The sequence below is a fragment of the Hyla sarda genome, unplaced genomic scaffold (assembly GCF_029499605.1).
Source record: "Hyla sarda isolate aHylSar1 unplaced genomic scaffold, aHylSar1.hap1 scaffold_290, whole genome shotgun sequence".
Lineage (NCBI taxonomy): Eukaryota > Metazoa > Chordata > Amphibia > Anura > Hylidae > Hyla > Hyla sarda.
The window spans coordinates 226,868-242,500 of record NW_026609608.1 but is presented as its reverse complement, the minus strand read 5'-3'; the positions used below and the strand labels follow the sequence as shown (position 1 = coordinate 242,500).

Here is a 15,633-nt window from a genome sequence, read left to right as displayed (position 1 = left end):
GTATGAGGAGGTGATGTATATGAGGTGATGTGTGTGTATGAGGAGGTGATGTATATGAGGTGATGTGTGTGCATGAGGAGGTGATGTATATGAGGTGATGTGTGTGTATGAGGAGGTGATATGTGTGTGTATATGAGGAGGTGATGTATGAGGAGGTGATGTGTGTGTATGAGGAGGTGATATGTGTGTGTATGAGGAGGTGATGTGTGTGTATGAGGAGGTGATATGTGTGTGTATGAGGAGGTGATGTATATGAGGTGATGTGTGTGTATGAGGAGGTGATGTATATGAGGTGATGTGTGTGCATGAGGAGGTGATGTATATGAGGTGATGTGTGTGTATGAGGAGGTGATATGTGTGTGTATGAGGAGGTGATGTATATGAGGTGATGTGTGTGTATGAGGAGGTGATATGTGTGTGTATGAGGAGGTGATGTATGAGGAGGTGATGTGTGTGTATGAGGAGGTGATGTGTGTGTGTATGAGGAGGTGATGTGTATTAGGAGATGATGTGTATGAGGAGGTGATATGTGTGTGTATGAGGATGTGATGTGTGTGTGTATGAGGAGGTGATGTGTATTAGGAGATGATGTGTATGAGGAGGTGATATGTGTGTGTATGAGGAGGTAATATGTGTGTATGAGGAGGTGATATGTGTGTGTATGAGTAGGTAATATGTGTGTATGAGGAGGTGATATGTGTGTGTATGAGGAGGTGATGTATATGAGGTGATGTGTGTGTATGAGGAGGTGATATGTGTGTGTATGAGGAGGTGATGTATGAGGAGGTGATGTGTGTGTATGAGGAGGTGATGTGTGTGTGTATGAGGAGGTGATGTGTATTAGGAGATGATGTGTATGAGGAGGTGATATGTGTGTGTATGAGGAGGTGATGTATATGAGGTGATGTGTGTGTATGAGGAGGTGATATGTGTGTGTATGAGGAGGTGATGTATGAGGAGGTGATGTGTGTGTATGAGGAGGTGATGTGTGTGTGTATGAGGAGGTGATGTGTATTAGGAGATGATGTGTATGAGGAGGTGATATGTGTGTGTATGAGGAGGTGATGTATATGAGGTGATGTGTGTGTATGAGGAGGTGATATGTGTGTGTATGAGGAGGTGATGTATGAGGAGGTGATGTGTGTGTATGAGGAGGTGATGTGTGTGTGTATGAGGAGGTGATGTGTATTAGGAGATGATGTGTATGAGGAGGTGATGTGTGTGTGTATGAGGATGTGATGTGTATGAGGAGATGATGTGTATGTATATGAGGAGGTCTCGTTGTGTATGAAGAGGTGATGTGTGTATGAGGATGTCTCGTTGTGTATGAGGATGTCTCGTTGTATATCAGGATGTCTCGTTGTTCTGGTTCCTTTCTTACCCAAGTAACCTGAGACCCAGAGGAGACTGAGAATGGAAAAAACTCGCCCCCCTGGGGATTTCATCATAATATTTTGTCACCAGGTTATTCTTGGATTTGTTGTGCGCCAGGGGACCCATCGTTTTTATCAATGTACTTCTCTGTCTATTGAGGATTCATCCGCAGTTCTCTCCTCACTGCTGCAGTGAACAGACGGATCTCATACAGAGAACAGTCTCTGCTACACAGTCACTTAAAGGGCAACTCCACCTCAACCAGTGCACCTCCAAATCAGTGTCCTCAATCCTCTGCACCTCCAAATCACTGTCCTCTAATCTCTGCACCTCCAAATCACTGTCCTCTAACCTCTGCACCTCCAAATCACTGTCCTCTAACCTCTGCACCTCCAAATCACTGTCCTCTAACGTCTGCACCTCCAAATCACTGTCCTCTAACCTCTGCACCTCCAAATCACTGTCCTCTAACCTCTGCACCTCCAAATCACTGTCCTCTAACGTCTGCACCTCCAAATCACTGTCCTCTAACCTCTGCACCTCCAAATCACTGTCCTCTAACCTCTGCACCTCCAAATCACTGTCCTCTAACCTCTGCACCTCCAAATCACTGTCCTCTAACCTCTGCACCTTCAAATCACTGTCCTCTAACCTCTGCACCTCCAAATCACTGTCTTCTAACCTCTGCACCTCCAAATCACTGTCCTCTAACCTCTGCACCTCCAAATCACTGTCTTCTAACCTCTGCACCTCCAAATCACTGTCCTCAAACCTCTGCACCTCCAAATCACTGTCCTCTAACCTCTGCACCTCCAAATCACTGTCCTCTAACGTCTGCACCTCCAAATCACTGTCCTCTAACCTCTGCACCTCCAAATCACTGTCCTCTAACCTCTGCACCTCCAAATCACTGTCCTCTAATGTCTACACCTCCAAATCACTGTCCTCTAACCTCTGCACCTCCAAATCACTGTCCTCTAACCTCTGCACCTCCAAATCACTGTCCTCTAACTTCTGCATTCCTAAATCACTGTCCTCTAACCTCTGCACCCCTAAATCACTGTCCTCTAACCTCTACACCTCCAAATCACTGTCCTCTAATGTCTGCACCTCCAAATCACTGTCCTCAAACCTCTGCACCTCCAAATCACTGTCCTCTAAGGTCTGCACCTCCAAATAACTGTCCTTAAACCTCTGCACCTCCAAATCACTGTCCTCTAACCTCTGCACCCCTATATCACTATCCACTAACCTCTGCACCTCCTAATCACTGTCCTCTAACCTCTGCACCCCCAAATCACTGTCCTCTAACCTCTGCACCTCCAAATCACTGTCCTCTAATGTCTGCACCTCCAAATCACTGTCCTCTAACCTTTGCACCTCCAAATCACTGTCCTCTAACCTCTGCACCTCCAAATCACTGTCCTCTAACCTCTGCACTCCTATATCACTGTCCTCTAATGTCTGCACCTCCAAATCACTGTCCTCTAACCTCTGCACCTCCAAATCACTGTCCTCTAACCTCTGCACCTCCAAATCACTGTCCTCAAACCTCTGCACCTCCAAATCACTGTCCTCTAACCTTTGCACCTCCAAATCACTGTCTTCTAACCTCTGCACCTCCAAATCACTGTCCTCTAACCTCTGCACCTCCAAATCACTGTCATCTAACCTTTGCACCTCCAAATCACTGTCCTCTAACCTCTGCACCTCCAAATCACTGTCCTCTAACCTCTGCACCTCCAAATCACTGTCCTCAACCCTCTGCACCTCCAAATCACTGTCCTCTAACCTTTGCACCTCCAAATCACTGTCCTCTAACCTCTGCACCTCCAAATCACTGTCCTCTAACCTCTGCACTCCTATATCACTGTCCTCTAACATCTGCACCTCCAAATCACTGTCCTCTAACCTCTGCACCTCCAAATCACTGTCCTCTAACCTCTGCACCTCCAAATCACTGTCCTCTAACCTCTGCACCTCCAAATCACTGTCCTCTAACCTCTGCACCTCCAAATCACTGTCCTCTAACCTCTGCACCTCCAAATCACTGTCCTCTAACCTTTGCACCTCCAAATCACTGTCCTCTAACCTCTGCACCTCCAAATCACTGTCCTCTAACCTCTGCACCTCCAAATCACTGTCCTCTAACCTTTGCACCTCCAAATCACTGTCCTCAAACCTCTGCACCTCCAAATCACTGTCCTCTAACCTCTGCACCTCCAAATCACTGTCCTCTAACCTTTGCACCTCCAAATCACTGTCCTCTAACCTCTGCACCTCCAAATCACTGTCCTCTAACCTCTGCACCTCCAAATCACTGTCCTCTAACCTTTGCACCTCCAAATCACTGTCCTCTAACCTCTGCCCCTCCAAATTACTTTCCTCTAACCTCTGCACCCCTACATCACTGTCCTCTAACGTCTGCACCTCCAAATCACTGTCCTCTAACCTCTGCACCCCTATATCACTGTCCTCTAATGTCTGCACCTCCAAATCACTGTCCTCTAACCTCTGCACCCCTATATCACTGTCCTCTAACGTCTGCACCTCCAAATCACTGTCCTCAAACCTATGCACCTCCAAATCACTGTCCCAAAACCTGTGCACCCCCATATACAGTAAGTGTCCCTATCATGTGCACATCCAAATCACTGTCCTTCAACCTGTGCACCCCCATATCAGTGTCCCCCAACCTGTGCACCTCTATATCAATGTCCTGCCACCTGTATACCCATATATCACCATCCTCTAACCCGTGCACCTCTAAATATTTTTATTTTATATTTTAATATTTAGCATTTGCAGATTAATAAATGTAAACTATTTATCCCTCCTATCCTTTCTCTGGTATATATATATATATATATATATATATACACACTGGTGGGCTCCCATGGCTGGGGGTTGTAGTCCTCCCCTCCAGTATGTATACTCACATGGCTGGGGGTTGTAGTCCTCCCCTCTGGTATACAGAGGGGATCAAAAGTTAGGGCACCCCAGGTAAAAATTTGTATTAATGTGCATAAAGAAGCCAAGGAAAGATGGAAAAATCTCCAAAAGGCATCAAATTACAGATTAGACATTCTTATAATATGTCACCAAAAGTTACATTTTATTTCCATCATTTATACTTTCAAAATAACAGAAAACAAAAAAATGGCGTCTGTAAAAGTTTGTGCCCCCTGCAGAATTTATAGCATGCACTGCCCCTTTACAAAGCTGAGACCTGCCAGTGTCATGGATTGTTCTCTATCATCATCTGGGAAGACCACGTGATGTCAATCTCAAAGGTTTTAAATGCCCAGACTCATCTGACCTTGCCCCAACAATCAGCACCATGGGTTCTTCAAAGCAGTTGTCTAGAAATCTGAAACTGAAAATAGTTGACGCTCACAAAGCTGGAGAAGGATATAAGAAGATAGCAAAACGTTTTCAGATGTCAATATCCTCTGTTCGGAATGTAATTAAGAAATGGCAGTCATCAGGAACAGTGGAAGTTAAAGCAAGATCTGGAAGACCAAGAAAAATATCAGACGGAACAGCTCGCAGGATTGTGAGAAAAACTATTCAAAACCCACGTTTGACTGCACAATCCCTCCAGAAATATCTGGCAGACACTGGAGTTGTGGTACACTATTCCACTATAAAGAGATACTTGTACAAATATGGTCTTCATGGAAGAGTCATCAGAAGAAAACCTCTTCTACGTCCTCACCACAAAAATCAGCGTTTTAACTTTGCAAATAAACATATAGACAAGTCTGATGCATTTTGGAAACAAGTTCTGTGGACCGATGAGGTTAAAATTGAACTTTTTGGCCGGAATGAGCAAAGGTACGTTTGGAGAAGAAGGGGAACAGAATTTAATTAAAAGAACCTCTGTCCAACTGTTAAGCATGGGGGTGGATCAATCATGCTTTGGGGTTGTATTGCAGCCAGTGGTACAGGGAACATCTCACGAGTAGAAGGAAAAATGGATTCAATAAAATTTCAGCAAATTTTGGATGCTAACTTGATGCCATCTGTGAAAAAGCTGAAGTTAAAGAGAGGATGGCTTCTACAAATGGATAATGATCCTAAACACACCTCGAAATCCACGGGGGATTACATCAAGAGGCGTAAACTGAAGGTTTTGTCATGGCCTTCACAATCTCCTGACCTCAACATAATTGAAAATCTATGGATAGACCTTAAAAGAGCAGTGCGTGACAGACAGCCCAGAAATCTCATAGAACTGGAAGACTTTTGTAAGGAAGAATGGGCAAAGATACCTCAAACAAGAATTGAAAGACTCTTGGCTGCTACAAAAAGCGTTTACAAGCTGTGATACTTGCCAAAGGGGGCCGTACAAGATATTAACTCTGCAGGGGGCACAAACTTTTGCAGACGCCATTTTTTTTGTTTTCTGTTATTTTGAAAGTATAAATGATGGAAATAAAATGTAACTTTTGTTGACATATTATAAGAATGTCTAATCTGTAATTTGATGCCTTTTGGAGATTTTTCAATCTTTCCTCGGCTTCTTTATGCACATTAATACAAATGTTTACATGGGGTGCCCAAACTTTTGATCCCCACTGTATATACACTGGTGGAGCTCACATGGCTGGGGGTTGTAGTCCTCCCCTCTGGTATATATACACTGGTGGAGCTCACATGGCTGGAGTTGTAGTCCTCCCCTCTGGTATATATACTGGTGTAGCTCACATGGCTGGGAGTTGTAGTCCTCCCCCTCTGGTATATATACACTGGTGGAGCTCACATGGCTGGGGGTTGTAGTCCTCCCCCTCTGGTATATATACACTGGCGTAGCTCACATGGCTGGGGGTTGTAGTCCTCCCCTCTGGTATATATACACTGGTGGAGCTCACATGGCTGGGGGGTTGTAGTCCTCCCCCTCTGGTATATATACACTGGCGGAGCTCACATGGCTGGGGGTTGTAGTCCTCCCCCTCTGGTATATATACACTGGTGGAGCTCACATGGCTGGGGGTTGTAGTCCTCCCCCTCTGGTATATATACACTGGTGGAGCTCACATGGCTGGGGGTTGTAGTCCTCCCCCTCTGGTATATATACACTGGTGGAGCTCACATGGCTGGGGGTTGTAGTCCTCCCCCTCTGGTATATATACACTGGTGGAGCTCACATGGCTGGGGGTTGTAGTCCTCCCCCTCTGGTATATATACACTGGCGTAGCTCACATGGCTGCAGGTTGTAGTCCTTCCCTCTGGTGTATATATATACACTGGTGGAGCTCACATGGCTGGGGGTTGTAGTCCTCCCCCTCTGGTATAAATACACTGGTGGAGCTCACATGGCTGGGGTTTGTAGTCCTCCCCCTCTGGTATATATACACTGGTGGAGCTCACATGGCTGGGGGTTGTAGTCCTCCCCCTCTGGTATATATACACTGGTGGAGCTTACATGGCTGGGGATTGTAGTCCTCCCCCTCTGGTATATATACACTGGTGGAGCTCACATGGCTGGGGGGGTTGTAGTCCTCCCCCTCTGGTATATATACACTGGCGGAGCTCACATGGCTGGGGGTTGTAGTCCTCCCCCTCTGGTATATATACACTGGTGGAGCTCACATGGCTGGGGGGGTTGTAGTCCTCCCCCTCTGGTATATATACACTGGTGGAGCTCACATGGCTGGGGGGTTGTAGTCCTCCCCCTCTGGTATATATACACTGGCGGAGCTCACATGGCTGGGGGTTATAGTCCTCCCCCTCTGGTATATATACACTGGTGGAGCTCACATGGCTGGGGGTTGTAGTCCTCCCCCTCTGGTATATATACACTGGTGGAGCTCACATGGCTGGGGGTTGTAGTCCTCCCCCTCTGGTATATATACACTGGTGGAGCTCACATGGCTGGGGGTTGTAGTCCTCCCCCTCTGGTATATATACACTGGCGGAGCTCATATGGCTGGGGGGTTGTTGTCCTCCCCCTCTGGTATATATACACTGGTGGAGCTCACATGGCTGGGGGGTTGTAGTATTCCCCCTCTGGTATATATACACTGGTGGAGCTCACATGGCTGGGGATTGTAGTCCTCCCCCTCTGGTATATATACACTGGTGGAGCTCACATGACTGGAGGTTGTAGTCCTCCCCCTCTGGTATATATACACTGGTGGAGCTCACATGGCTTGGGATTGTAGTCCTCCCCCTCTGGTATATATACACTGGTGGAGCTCACATGGCTGGGGGTTGTAGTCCTCCCCCTCTGGTATATATACACTGGTGTAGCTCACATGGCTGGGGGTTGTAGTCCTCCCCCTCTGGTATATATACACTGGTGGAGCTTACATGGCTGGGGGTTGTAGTCCTCCCCCTCTGGTATATATACACTGGTGGAGCTCACATGGCTGGGGGTTGTAGTCCTCCCCCTCTGGTATATATACACTGGTGGAGCTCACATGGCTGGGGGTTGTAGTCCTCCCCCTCTGGTATATATACACTGGTGGAGCTCACGTGGCTGGGGGTTGTAGTCCTCCCCCTCTGGTATATATACACTGGTGGAGCTCACGTGGCTGGGGATTGTAGTCCTCCCACTCTGGTATATATACACTGGTGGAGCTCACATGGCTGGGGGGTTGTAGTCCTCCCCCTCTGGTATATATACACTGGTGGAGCTCACATGGCTGGGGGTTGTAGTCCTCCCCCTCTGGTATATATACACTGGTGGAGCTCACATGGCTGGGGATTGTAGTCCTCCCCCTCTGGTATATATACACTGGTGGAGTTCTCATGGCTGGGGGGTTGTAGTCCTCCCCCTCTGGTATAAATACACTGGTGGAGCTCACATGGCTGGGGGTTGTAGTCCTCCCCCTCTGGTATATATACACTGGTGGAGCTCACATGGCTGGGGGTTGTAGTCCTCCCCCTCTGGTATATATACACTGGTGGAGCTCACGTGGCTGGGGTTGTAGTCCTCCCCCTCTGGTATATATACACTGGTGGAGCTCACATGGCTGGGGGTTGTAGTCCTCCCCCTCTGGTATATATACACTGGTGGAGCTCACATGGCTGGGGATTGTAGTCCTCCCCCTCTGGTATATATATACTGGTGTAGCTCACATGGCTGGAGGTTGTAGTCCTCCCCCTCTGGTATATATACACTGGCGTAGCTCACATGGCTGGAGGTTGTAGTCCTCCCCCTCTGGTATATATACACTGGTGGAGCTCACATGGCTGGGGGTTGTAGTCCTCCCCCTCTGGTATATATACACTGGCGTAGCTCACATGACTGGAGGTTGTAGTCCTCCCCCTCTGGTATATATACACTGGTGGAGCTCACATGGCTGGGGGTTGTAGTCCTCCCCCTCTGGTATATATACACTGGTGGAGCTCACATGGCTGGGGGTTGTAGTCCTCCCCCTCTGGTATATATACACTGGCGTAGCTCACATGACTGGAGGTTGTAGTCCTCCCCCTCTGGTATATATACACTGGTGGAGCTCACATGGCTGGGGGGTTGTAGTCCTCCCCCTCTGGTATATATACACTGGTGGAGCTCACATGGCTGGGGGTTGTAGTCCTCCCCCTCTGGTATATATACACTGGTGGAGCTCACATGGCTGGGGGTTGTAGTCCTCCCCCTCTGGTATATATACACTGGTGGAGCTCACATGGCTGGGGATTGTAGTCCTCCCCCTCTGGTATATATGCACTGGTGGAGCTCACATGGCTGGGGGTTGTAGTCATCCCCCTCTGGTATATATACACTGGTGGAGCTCACATGGCTGGGGGTTGTAGTCCTCCCCCTCTGGTATATATACACTGGTGGAGCTCACATGGCTGGGGGTTGTAGTCCTCCCCCTCTGGTACATATACACTGGTGGAGCTCACATGGCTGGGGATTGTAGTCCTCCCCCTCTGGTATATATACACAGGTGGAGCTCACATGGCTGGGGGTTGTAGTCCTCCCCCTCTGGTATATATACACAGGTGGAGCTCACATGGCTGGGGGTTGTAGTCCTCCCCCTCTGGTATAAATACACTGGTGGAGCTCACATGGCTGGGGGTTGTAGTCCTCCCCCTCTGGTATATATACACTGGTGGAGCTCACATGGCTGGGGGTTGTAGTCCTCCCCCTCTGGTATATATACACAGGTGGAGCTCACATGGCTGGGGGTTGTAGTCCTCCCCCTCTGGTATATATACACTGGTGGAGCTCACATGGCTGGGGGGTTGTAGTCCTCCCCCTCTGGTATATATACACTGGCGGAGCTCACATGGCTGGGGGTTGTAGTCCTCCCCCTCTGGTATATATACACTGGTGGAGCTCACATGGCTGGGGGTTGTAGTCCTCCCCCTCTGGTATATATACACTGGTGGAGCTCACATGGCTGGGGGTTGTAGTCCTCCCCCTCTGGTATATATACACTGGTGGAGCTCACATGGCTGGGGGTTGTAGTCCTCCCCCTCTGGTATATATACACTGGTGGAGCTCACATGGCTGGGGGTTGTAGTCCTCCCCCTCTGGTATATATACACTGGTGGAGCTCACATGGCTGGGGGTTGTAGTCCTCCCCCTCTGGTATATATACACTGGTGGAGCTCACATGGCTGGGGGTTGTAGTCCTCCCCCTCTGGTATATATACACTGGTGGAGCTCACATGGCTGGGGATTGTAGTCCTCCCCCTCTGGTATATATACACTGGTGGAGCTCACATGGCTGGGGGGGTTGTAGTCCTCCCCCTCTGGTATATATACACTGGTGGAGCTCACATGGCTGGGGATTGTAGTCCTCCCCCTCTGGTATATATACACTGGTGGAGCTCACATGGCTGGGGGTTGTAGTCCTCCCTCTCTGGTACATATACACTGGTGGAGCTCACATGGCTGGGGATTGTAGTCCTCCCCCTCTGGTATATATACACTGGTGGAGCTCACATGGCTGGGGGTTGTAGTCCTCCCCCTCTGGTATATATACACTGGTGGAGCTCACATGGCTGGGGGGTTGTAGTCCTCCCCCTCTGGTATATATACACTGGTGGAGCTCACATGGCTGGGGATTGTAGTCCTCCCCCTCTGGTATATATACACTGGTGGAGCTCACATGGCTGGGGGTTGTAGTCCTCCCCCTCTGGTATATATACACTGGTGGAGCTCACATGGCTGGGGGGTTGTAGTCCTCCCCCTCTGGTACATATACACTGGTGGAGCTCACATGGCTGGGGATTGTAGTCCTCCCCCTCTGGTATATATACACTGGTGGAGCTCACATGGCTGGGGGTTGTAGTCCTCCCCCTCTGGTATATATACACTGGTGGAGCTCACATGGCTGGGGGTTGTAGTCCTCCCCCTCTGGTATATATACACTGGTGGAGCTCACATGGCTGGGGTTTGTAGTCCTCCCCCTCTGGTATATATACACTGGTGGAGCTCACATGGCTGGGGGTTGTAGTCCTCCCCCTCTGGTATATATATACACTGGTGGAGCTCACATGGCTGGGGGTTGTAGTCCTCCCCCTCTGGTATATATACACTGGTGGAGCTCACATGGCTGGGGGTTGTAGTCCTCCCCTCACACGGCTCCGCATCCTGACAGCAGAAAATACCGAGGATAAGATGCGCTAAGTTAGTGACTGTAGAGGAGGAGTCAGGGGGGAGGGGCCTCATTCTCCAGCCGCTGAACTTTCCCTCCAATGGGCCGTGAGGAGAGGAGGAGAAGCTCCCGGTAAATCTACTGCAGAGAGAAAGAGTCAGGAGAGGAGGATGCGGAGGGGCTGAGGACAACTACTGCCCAGGACTACGACCCCCACACTGACAGGATGGACCCCGGGCACCTCATACTGTGCTCCCTGCTGCTGGCTCTCCTGGATCACAGTGAGTGTCATCTCTGCTACAGGGCGCCCACATATGCCGCAGCGCAGTGCACGGACCGGGAGCTGACATAGTGGGTCTAATATCAGGGAACTTCAGTTATTGGGGGTCAGGGGGGCACAGGAGGATTAGTCTACAGCCATAGGGGGGGAGGCTGCGACATTGTGGGGGGTCGGGATGGAGCTGTCGCTGGTCTGACACCTTGTAGAAGCCCCCAGTAGAGAGGAAACCCCCACCCCGGGATGAGCCCCGTATGAGAAGTTACAATGTATCCGGATCGTGCAGTCCGGGTGGGATAGAGGGACGCTGCCTTGTGCTGCAGTTCTGTAACAGTGTGTATGTGGCCGATCTAGCTCAGTGCTGCAGTTCTGTAACAGTGTGTATGTGGCCGATCTAGCTCAGTGCTGCAGTTCTGTTACAGTGTTTGTGGCTCATCTAGCTCAGTGCTGCAGTTCTGTAACAGTGTGTGTGTGTGTCCGATCTAGCTCAGTGCTGCAGTTCTGTAACAGTGTGTATGTGTCCGATCTAGCTCAGTGCTGCAGTTCTGTAACAGTGTGTATGTGTCCGATCTAGCTCAGTGCTGCAGTTCTGTAACAGTGTGTATGTGGCCTATCTAGCTCAGTGCTGCAGTTCTGTAACAGTGTGTATGTGGCCGATCTAGCTCAGTGCTGCAGTTCTGTAACAGTGTGTATGTGTCCGATCTAGCTCAGTGCTGCAGTTCTGTTACAGTGTGTGTGTGTCCGATCTAGCTCAGTGCTGCAGTTCTGTAACAGTGTGTATGTGGCCGATCTAGCTCAGTGCTGCAGTTCTGTAACAGTGTGTATGTGGCCGATCTAGCTCAGTGCTGCAGTTCTGTAACAGTGTGTATGTGGCCTATCTAGCTCAGTGCTGCAGTTCTGTTACAGTGTGTATGTGTCCGATCTAGCTCAGTGCTGCAGTTCTGTAACAGTGTGTATGTGTCCGATCTAGCTCAGTGCTGCAGTTCTGTAACAGTGTGTATGTGGCCGATCTAGCTCAGTGCTGCAGTTCTGTAACAGTGTGTATGTGGCCGATCTAGCTCAGTGCTGCAGTTCTGTAACAGTGTGTATGTGGCCTATCTAGCTCAGTGCTGCAGTTCTGTTACAGTGTGTATGTGTCCGATCTAGCTCAGTGCTGCAGTTCTGTAACAGTGTGTATGTGTCCGATCTAGCTCAGTGCTGCAGTTCTGTAACAGTGTGTATGTGGCCGATCTAGCTCAGTGCTGCAGTTCTGTTACAGTGTGTATGTGTCCGATCTAGCTCAGTGCTGCAGTTCTGTAACAGTGTGTATGTGGCCGATCTAGCTCAGTGCTGCAGTTCTGTAACAGTGTGTATGTGTCCGATCTAGCTCAGTGCTGCAGTTCTGTAACAGTGTGTATGTGGCCTATCTAGCTCAGTGCTGCAGTTCTGTAACAGTGTGTATGTGGCCGATCTAGCTCAGTGCTGCAGTTCTGTAACAGTGTGTATGTGGCCGATCTAGCTCAGTGCTGCAGTTCTGTAACAGTGTGTATGTGGCCGATCTAGCTCAGTGCTGCAGTTCTGTTACAGTGTGTATGTGTCCGATCTAGCTCAGTGCTGCAGTTCTGTAACAGTGTGTATGTGGCCGATCTAGCTCAGTGCTGCAGTTCTGTAACAGTGTGTATGTGTCCGATCTAGCTCAGTGCTGCAGTTCTGTAACAGTGTGTATGTGTCCGATCTAGCTCAGTGCTGCAGTTCTGTTACAGTGTGTATGTGTCCGATCTAGCTCAGTGCTGCAGTTCTGTAACAGTGTGTATGTGTCCGATCTAGCTCAGTGCTGCAGTTCTGTAACAGTGTGTATGTGGCCGATCTAGCTCAGTGCTGCAGTTCTGTTACAGTGTGTATGTGTCCGATCTAGCTCAGTGCTGCAGTTCTGTAACAGTGTGTATGTGGCCGATCTAGCTCAGTGCTGCAGTTCTGTAACAGTGTGTATGTGGCCGATCTATGAGCTTTGTTAAATTGTATTTGTGGCTGATCTCATGCTGCAGCTTTGTTACAGTGTCTTTGTGGCTGATCTCATGCTGCAGCTTTGTTACAGTGTCTTTGTAGCTGATCTCATGCTGCAGCTTTGTTAAATTGTATTTGTGGCTGATCTCATGCTGCAGCTTTGTTACAGTGTCTTTGTGGCTGATCTCATGCTGCAGCTTTGTTACAGTGTCTTTGTGGCTGATCTCATGCTGCAGCTTTGTTACAGTGTCTTTGTGGCTGATCTCATGCTGCAGCTTTGTTACAGTGTCTTTGTGGCTGATCTCATGCTGCAGCTTTGTTACAGTGTCTTTGTGGCTGATCTCATGCTGCAGCTTTGTTACAGTGTCTTTGTGGCTGATCTCATGCTGCAGCTTTGTTACAGTGTCTTTGTGGCTGATCTCATGCTGCAGCTTTGTTAGTGTCTTTGTGGCTGATCTCATGCTGCAGCTTTGTTACAGTGTCTTTGTGGCTGATCTCATGCTGCAGCTTTGTTACAGTGTCTTTGTGGCTGATCTCATGCTGCAGCTTTGTTACAGTGTCTTTGTGGCTGATCTCATGCTGCAGCTTTGTTACAGTGTCTTTGTGGCTGATCTCATGCTGCATTGCTGGTGGCCGGGCTGACTGCAGGGACATAATGCGCCAGAGCCCCCGCTCCCCCGATCCTGCGCACGTGGCGGGAGTCTCGTTGTGGGGTCTCTCTGGATGTTGTGGGGGTCTTTCTTCTATTCTGTTTGTGTCTCCCCCCAGAGATTGTATAATCCTGCCGGAGACTCTGCAGTACCGCCGGGCGCTGGGGAATTCTCTTTCCATGACTGTGCTCCGGATCCTCAGCTGTGATAGGAGGGGAGGATCCGTCCCAGTGTCACAGCTGGTTTCCCAGTTACATCCATGTGTTCAGACTGGTGTATGCAGTAACCTGCACCACGTGTGGCCTGTCCGCTATTGTTGCACTACTGTGTCTATGCAGCCAGACCCTGCTGAGACTTGTAGTACTTCTGTCTAAACTGGATCTTGGCTGCATTATACTGTAGCTCGGTACCCAACAAGGCAGAGCATGTAAGTGTTATCACTTGTATCTGATGGGGGTTGTATTATCTGATGGGGGCTGTATTATCTGATGGGGGCTGTATCATCTGATGGGGGCTGTATTATCTGATGGGGGCTGTATCATCTGATGGGGGTTGTATTATCTGATGGGGGCTGTATTATCTGATGGGGGCTGTATCATCTGATGGCGGCTGTATTATCTGATGGGGGCTGTATCATCTGATGGGGGCTGTATCATCTGATGGGGGTTGTATTATCTGATGGGGGCTGTATCTGATGGGAGCTGTATCATCTGATGGGGGCTGTATTATCTGATGGGGGCTGTATCATCTGATGGGGGTTGTATCATCTGATGGGGGCTGTATCATCTGATGGGGGCTGTATTATCTGATGGGGGTTGTATTATCTGATGGGGGCTGTATCTGATGGGGGCTGTATTATCTGATGGGGGCTGTATCATCTGATGGGGGCTGTATCATCTGATGGGGGCTGTATCATCTGATGGGGGCTGTATTATCTGATGGGGGCTGTATCATCTGATGGGGTCTGTATCATCTGATGGGGGCTGTATTATCTGATGGGGGCTGTATCATCTGATGGGGGCTGTATTATCTGATGGGGGCTGTATCATCTGATGGGGGCTGTATTATCTGATGGGGGTTGTATTATCTGATGGGGGCTGTATCTGATGGGAGCTGTATCATCTGATGGGGGCTGTATCATCTGATGTGGGCTGTATCTGATGGGAGCTGTATCATCTGATGGGGTCTGTATCATCTGATGGGGGCTGTATTATCTGATGGGGGCTGTATCTGATGGGGGCTGTATCATCTGATGGGGTCTGTATCATCTGATGGGGGCTGTATTATCTGATGGGGGCTGTATCATCTGATGGGGGTTGTATCTGATGGGGGCTGTATCATCTGATGGGGGCTGTATCATCTGATGGGGGCTGTATCATCTGATGGGGGCTGTATCATCTGATGGGGGCTGTATCATCTGATGGGGGCTGTATTATCTGATGGGGGTTGTATCTGATGGGGGTTGTATCTGATGGGGGCTGTATCATCTGATGGGGTCTGTATCATCTGATGGGGGCTGTATTATCTGATGGGGGCTGTATCATCTGATGGGGGCTGTATCATCTGATGGAGGCTGTATCATCTGATGGGGGCTGTATCATCTGATGGGGGCTGTATTATCTGATGGGGGTTGTATCATCTGATGGGGGCTGTATTATCTGATGGGGGCTGTATTATCTGATGGGGGTTGTATTATCTGATGGGGGTTGTATCTGATGGGGGTTGTATCTGATGGGGGCTGTATCATCTGATGGGGGTTGTATTATCTGATGGGGGCTGTATCATCTGA

At 49.2% G+C, this 15,633-nt stretch overlaps 1 protein-coding gene across 4 annotated transcripts in view; it reads left to right on the top strand.

The window, feature by feature from the left end:
- LOC130327016 (kin of IRRE-like protein 1) overlaps positions 1 to 15,633 on the top strand; it is a 65,995-nt gene that overhangs the window by 28,836 nt on the left and 21,526 nt on the right. For 2 of the 4 annotated variants that reach the window (XM_056553371.1, XM_056553370.1), the window contains exon 1: positions 11,067 to 11,215. The exons of 1 other annotated variant lie outside the window; for it this stretch is intronic. In XM_056553371.1, coding sequence (XP_056409346.1) covers positions 11,161 to 11,215 — 55 coding nt within the window. In that variant the 5' untranslated portion in view covers positions 11,067 to 11,160. Of the gene's footprint in view, positions 1 to 11,066; positions 11,216 to 13,937; positions 14,272 to 15,633 lie in introns of those variants that run through there. One more of the 4 variants, XM_056553373.1, reaches the window with a different exon arrangement.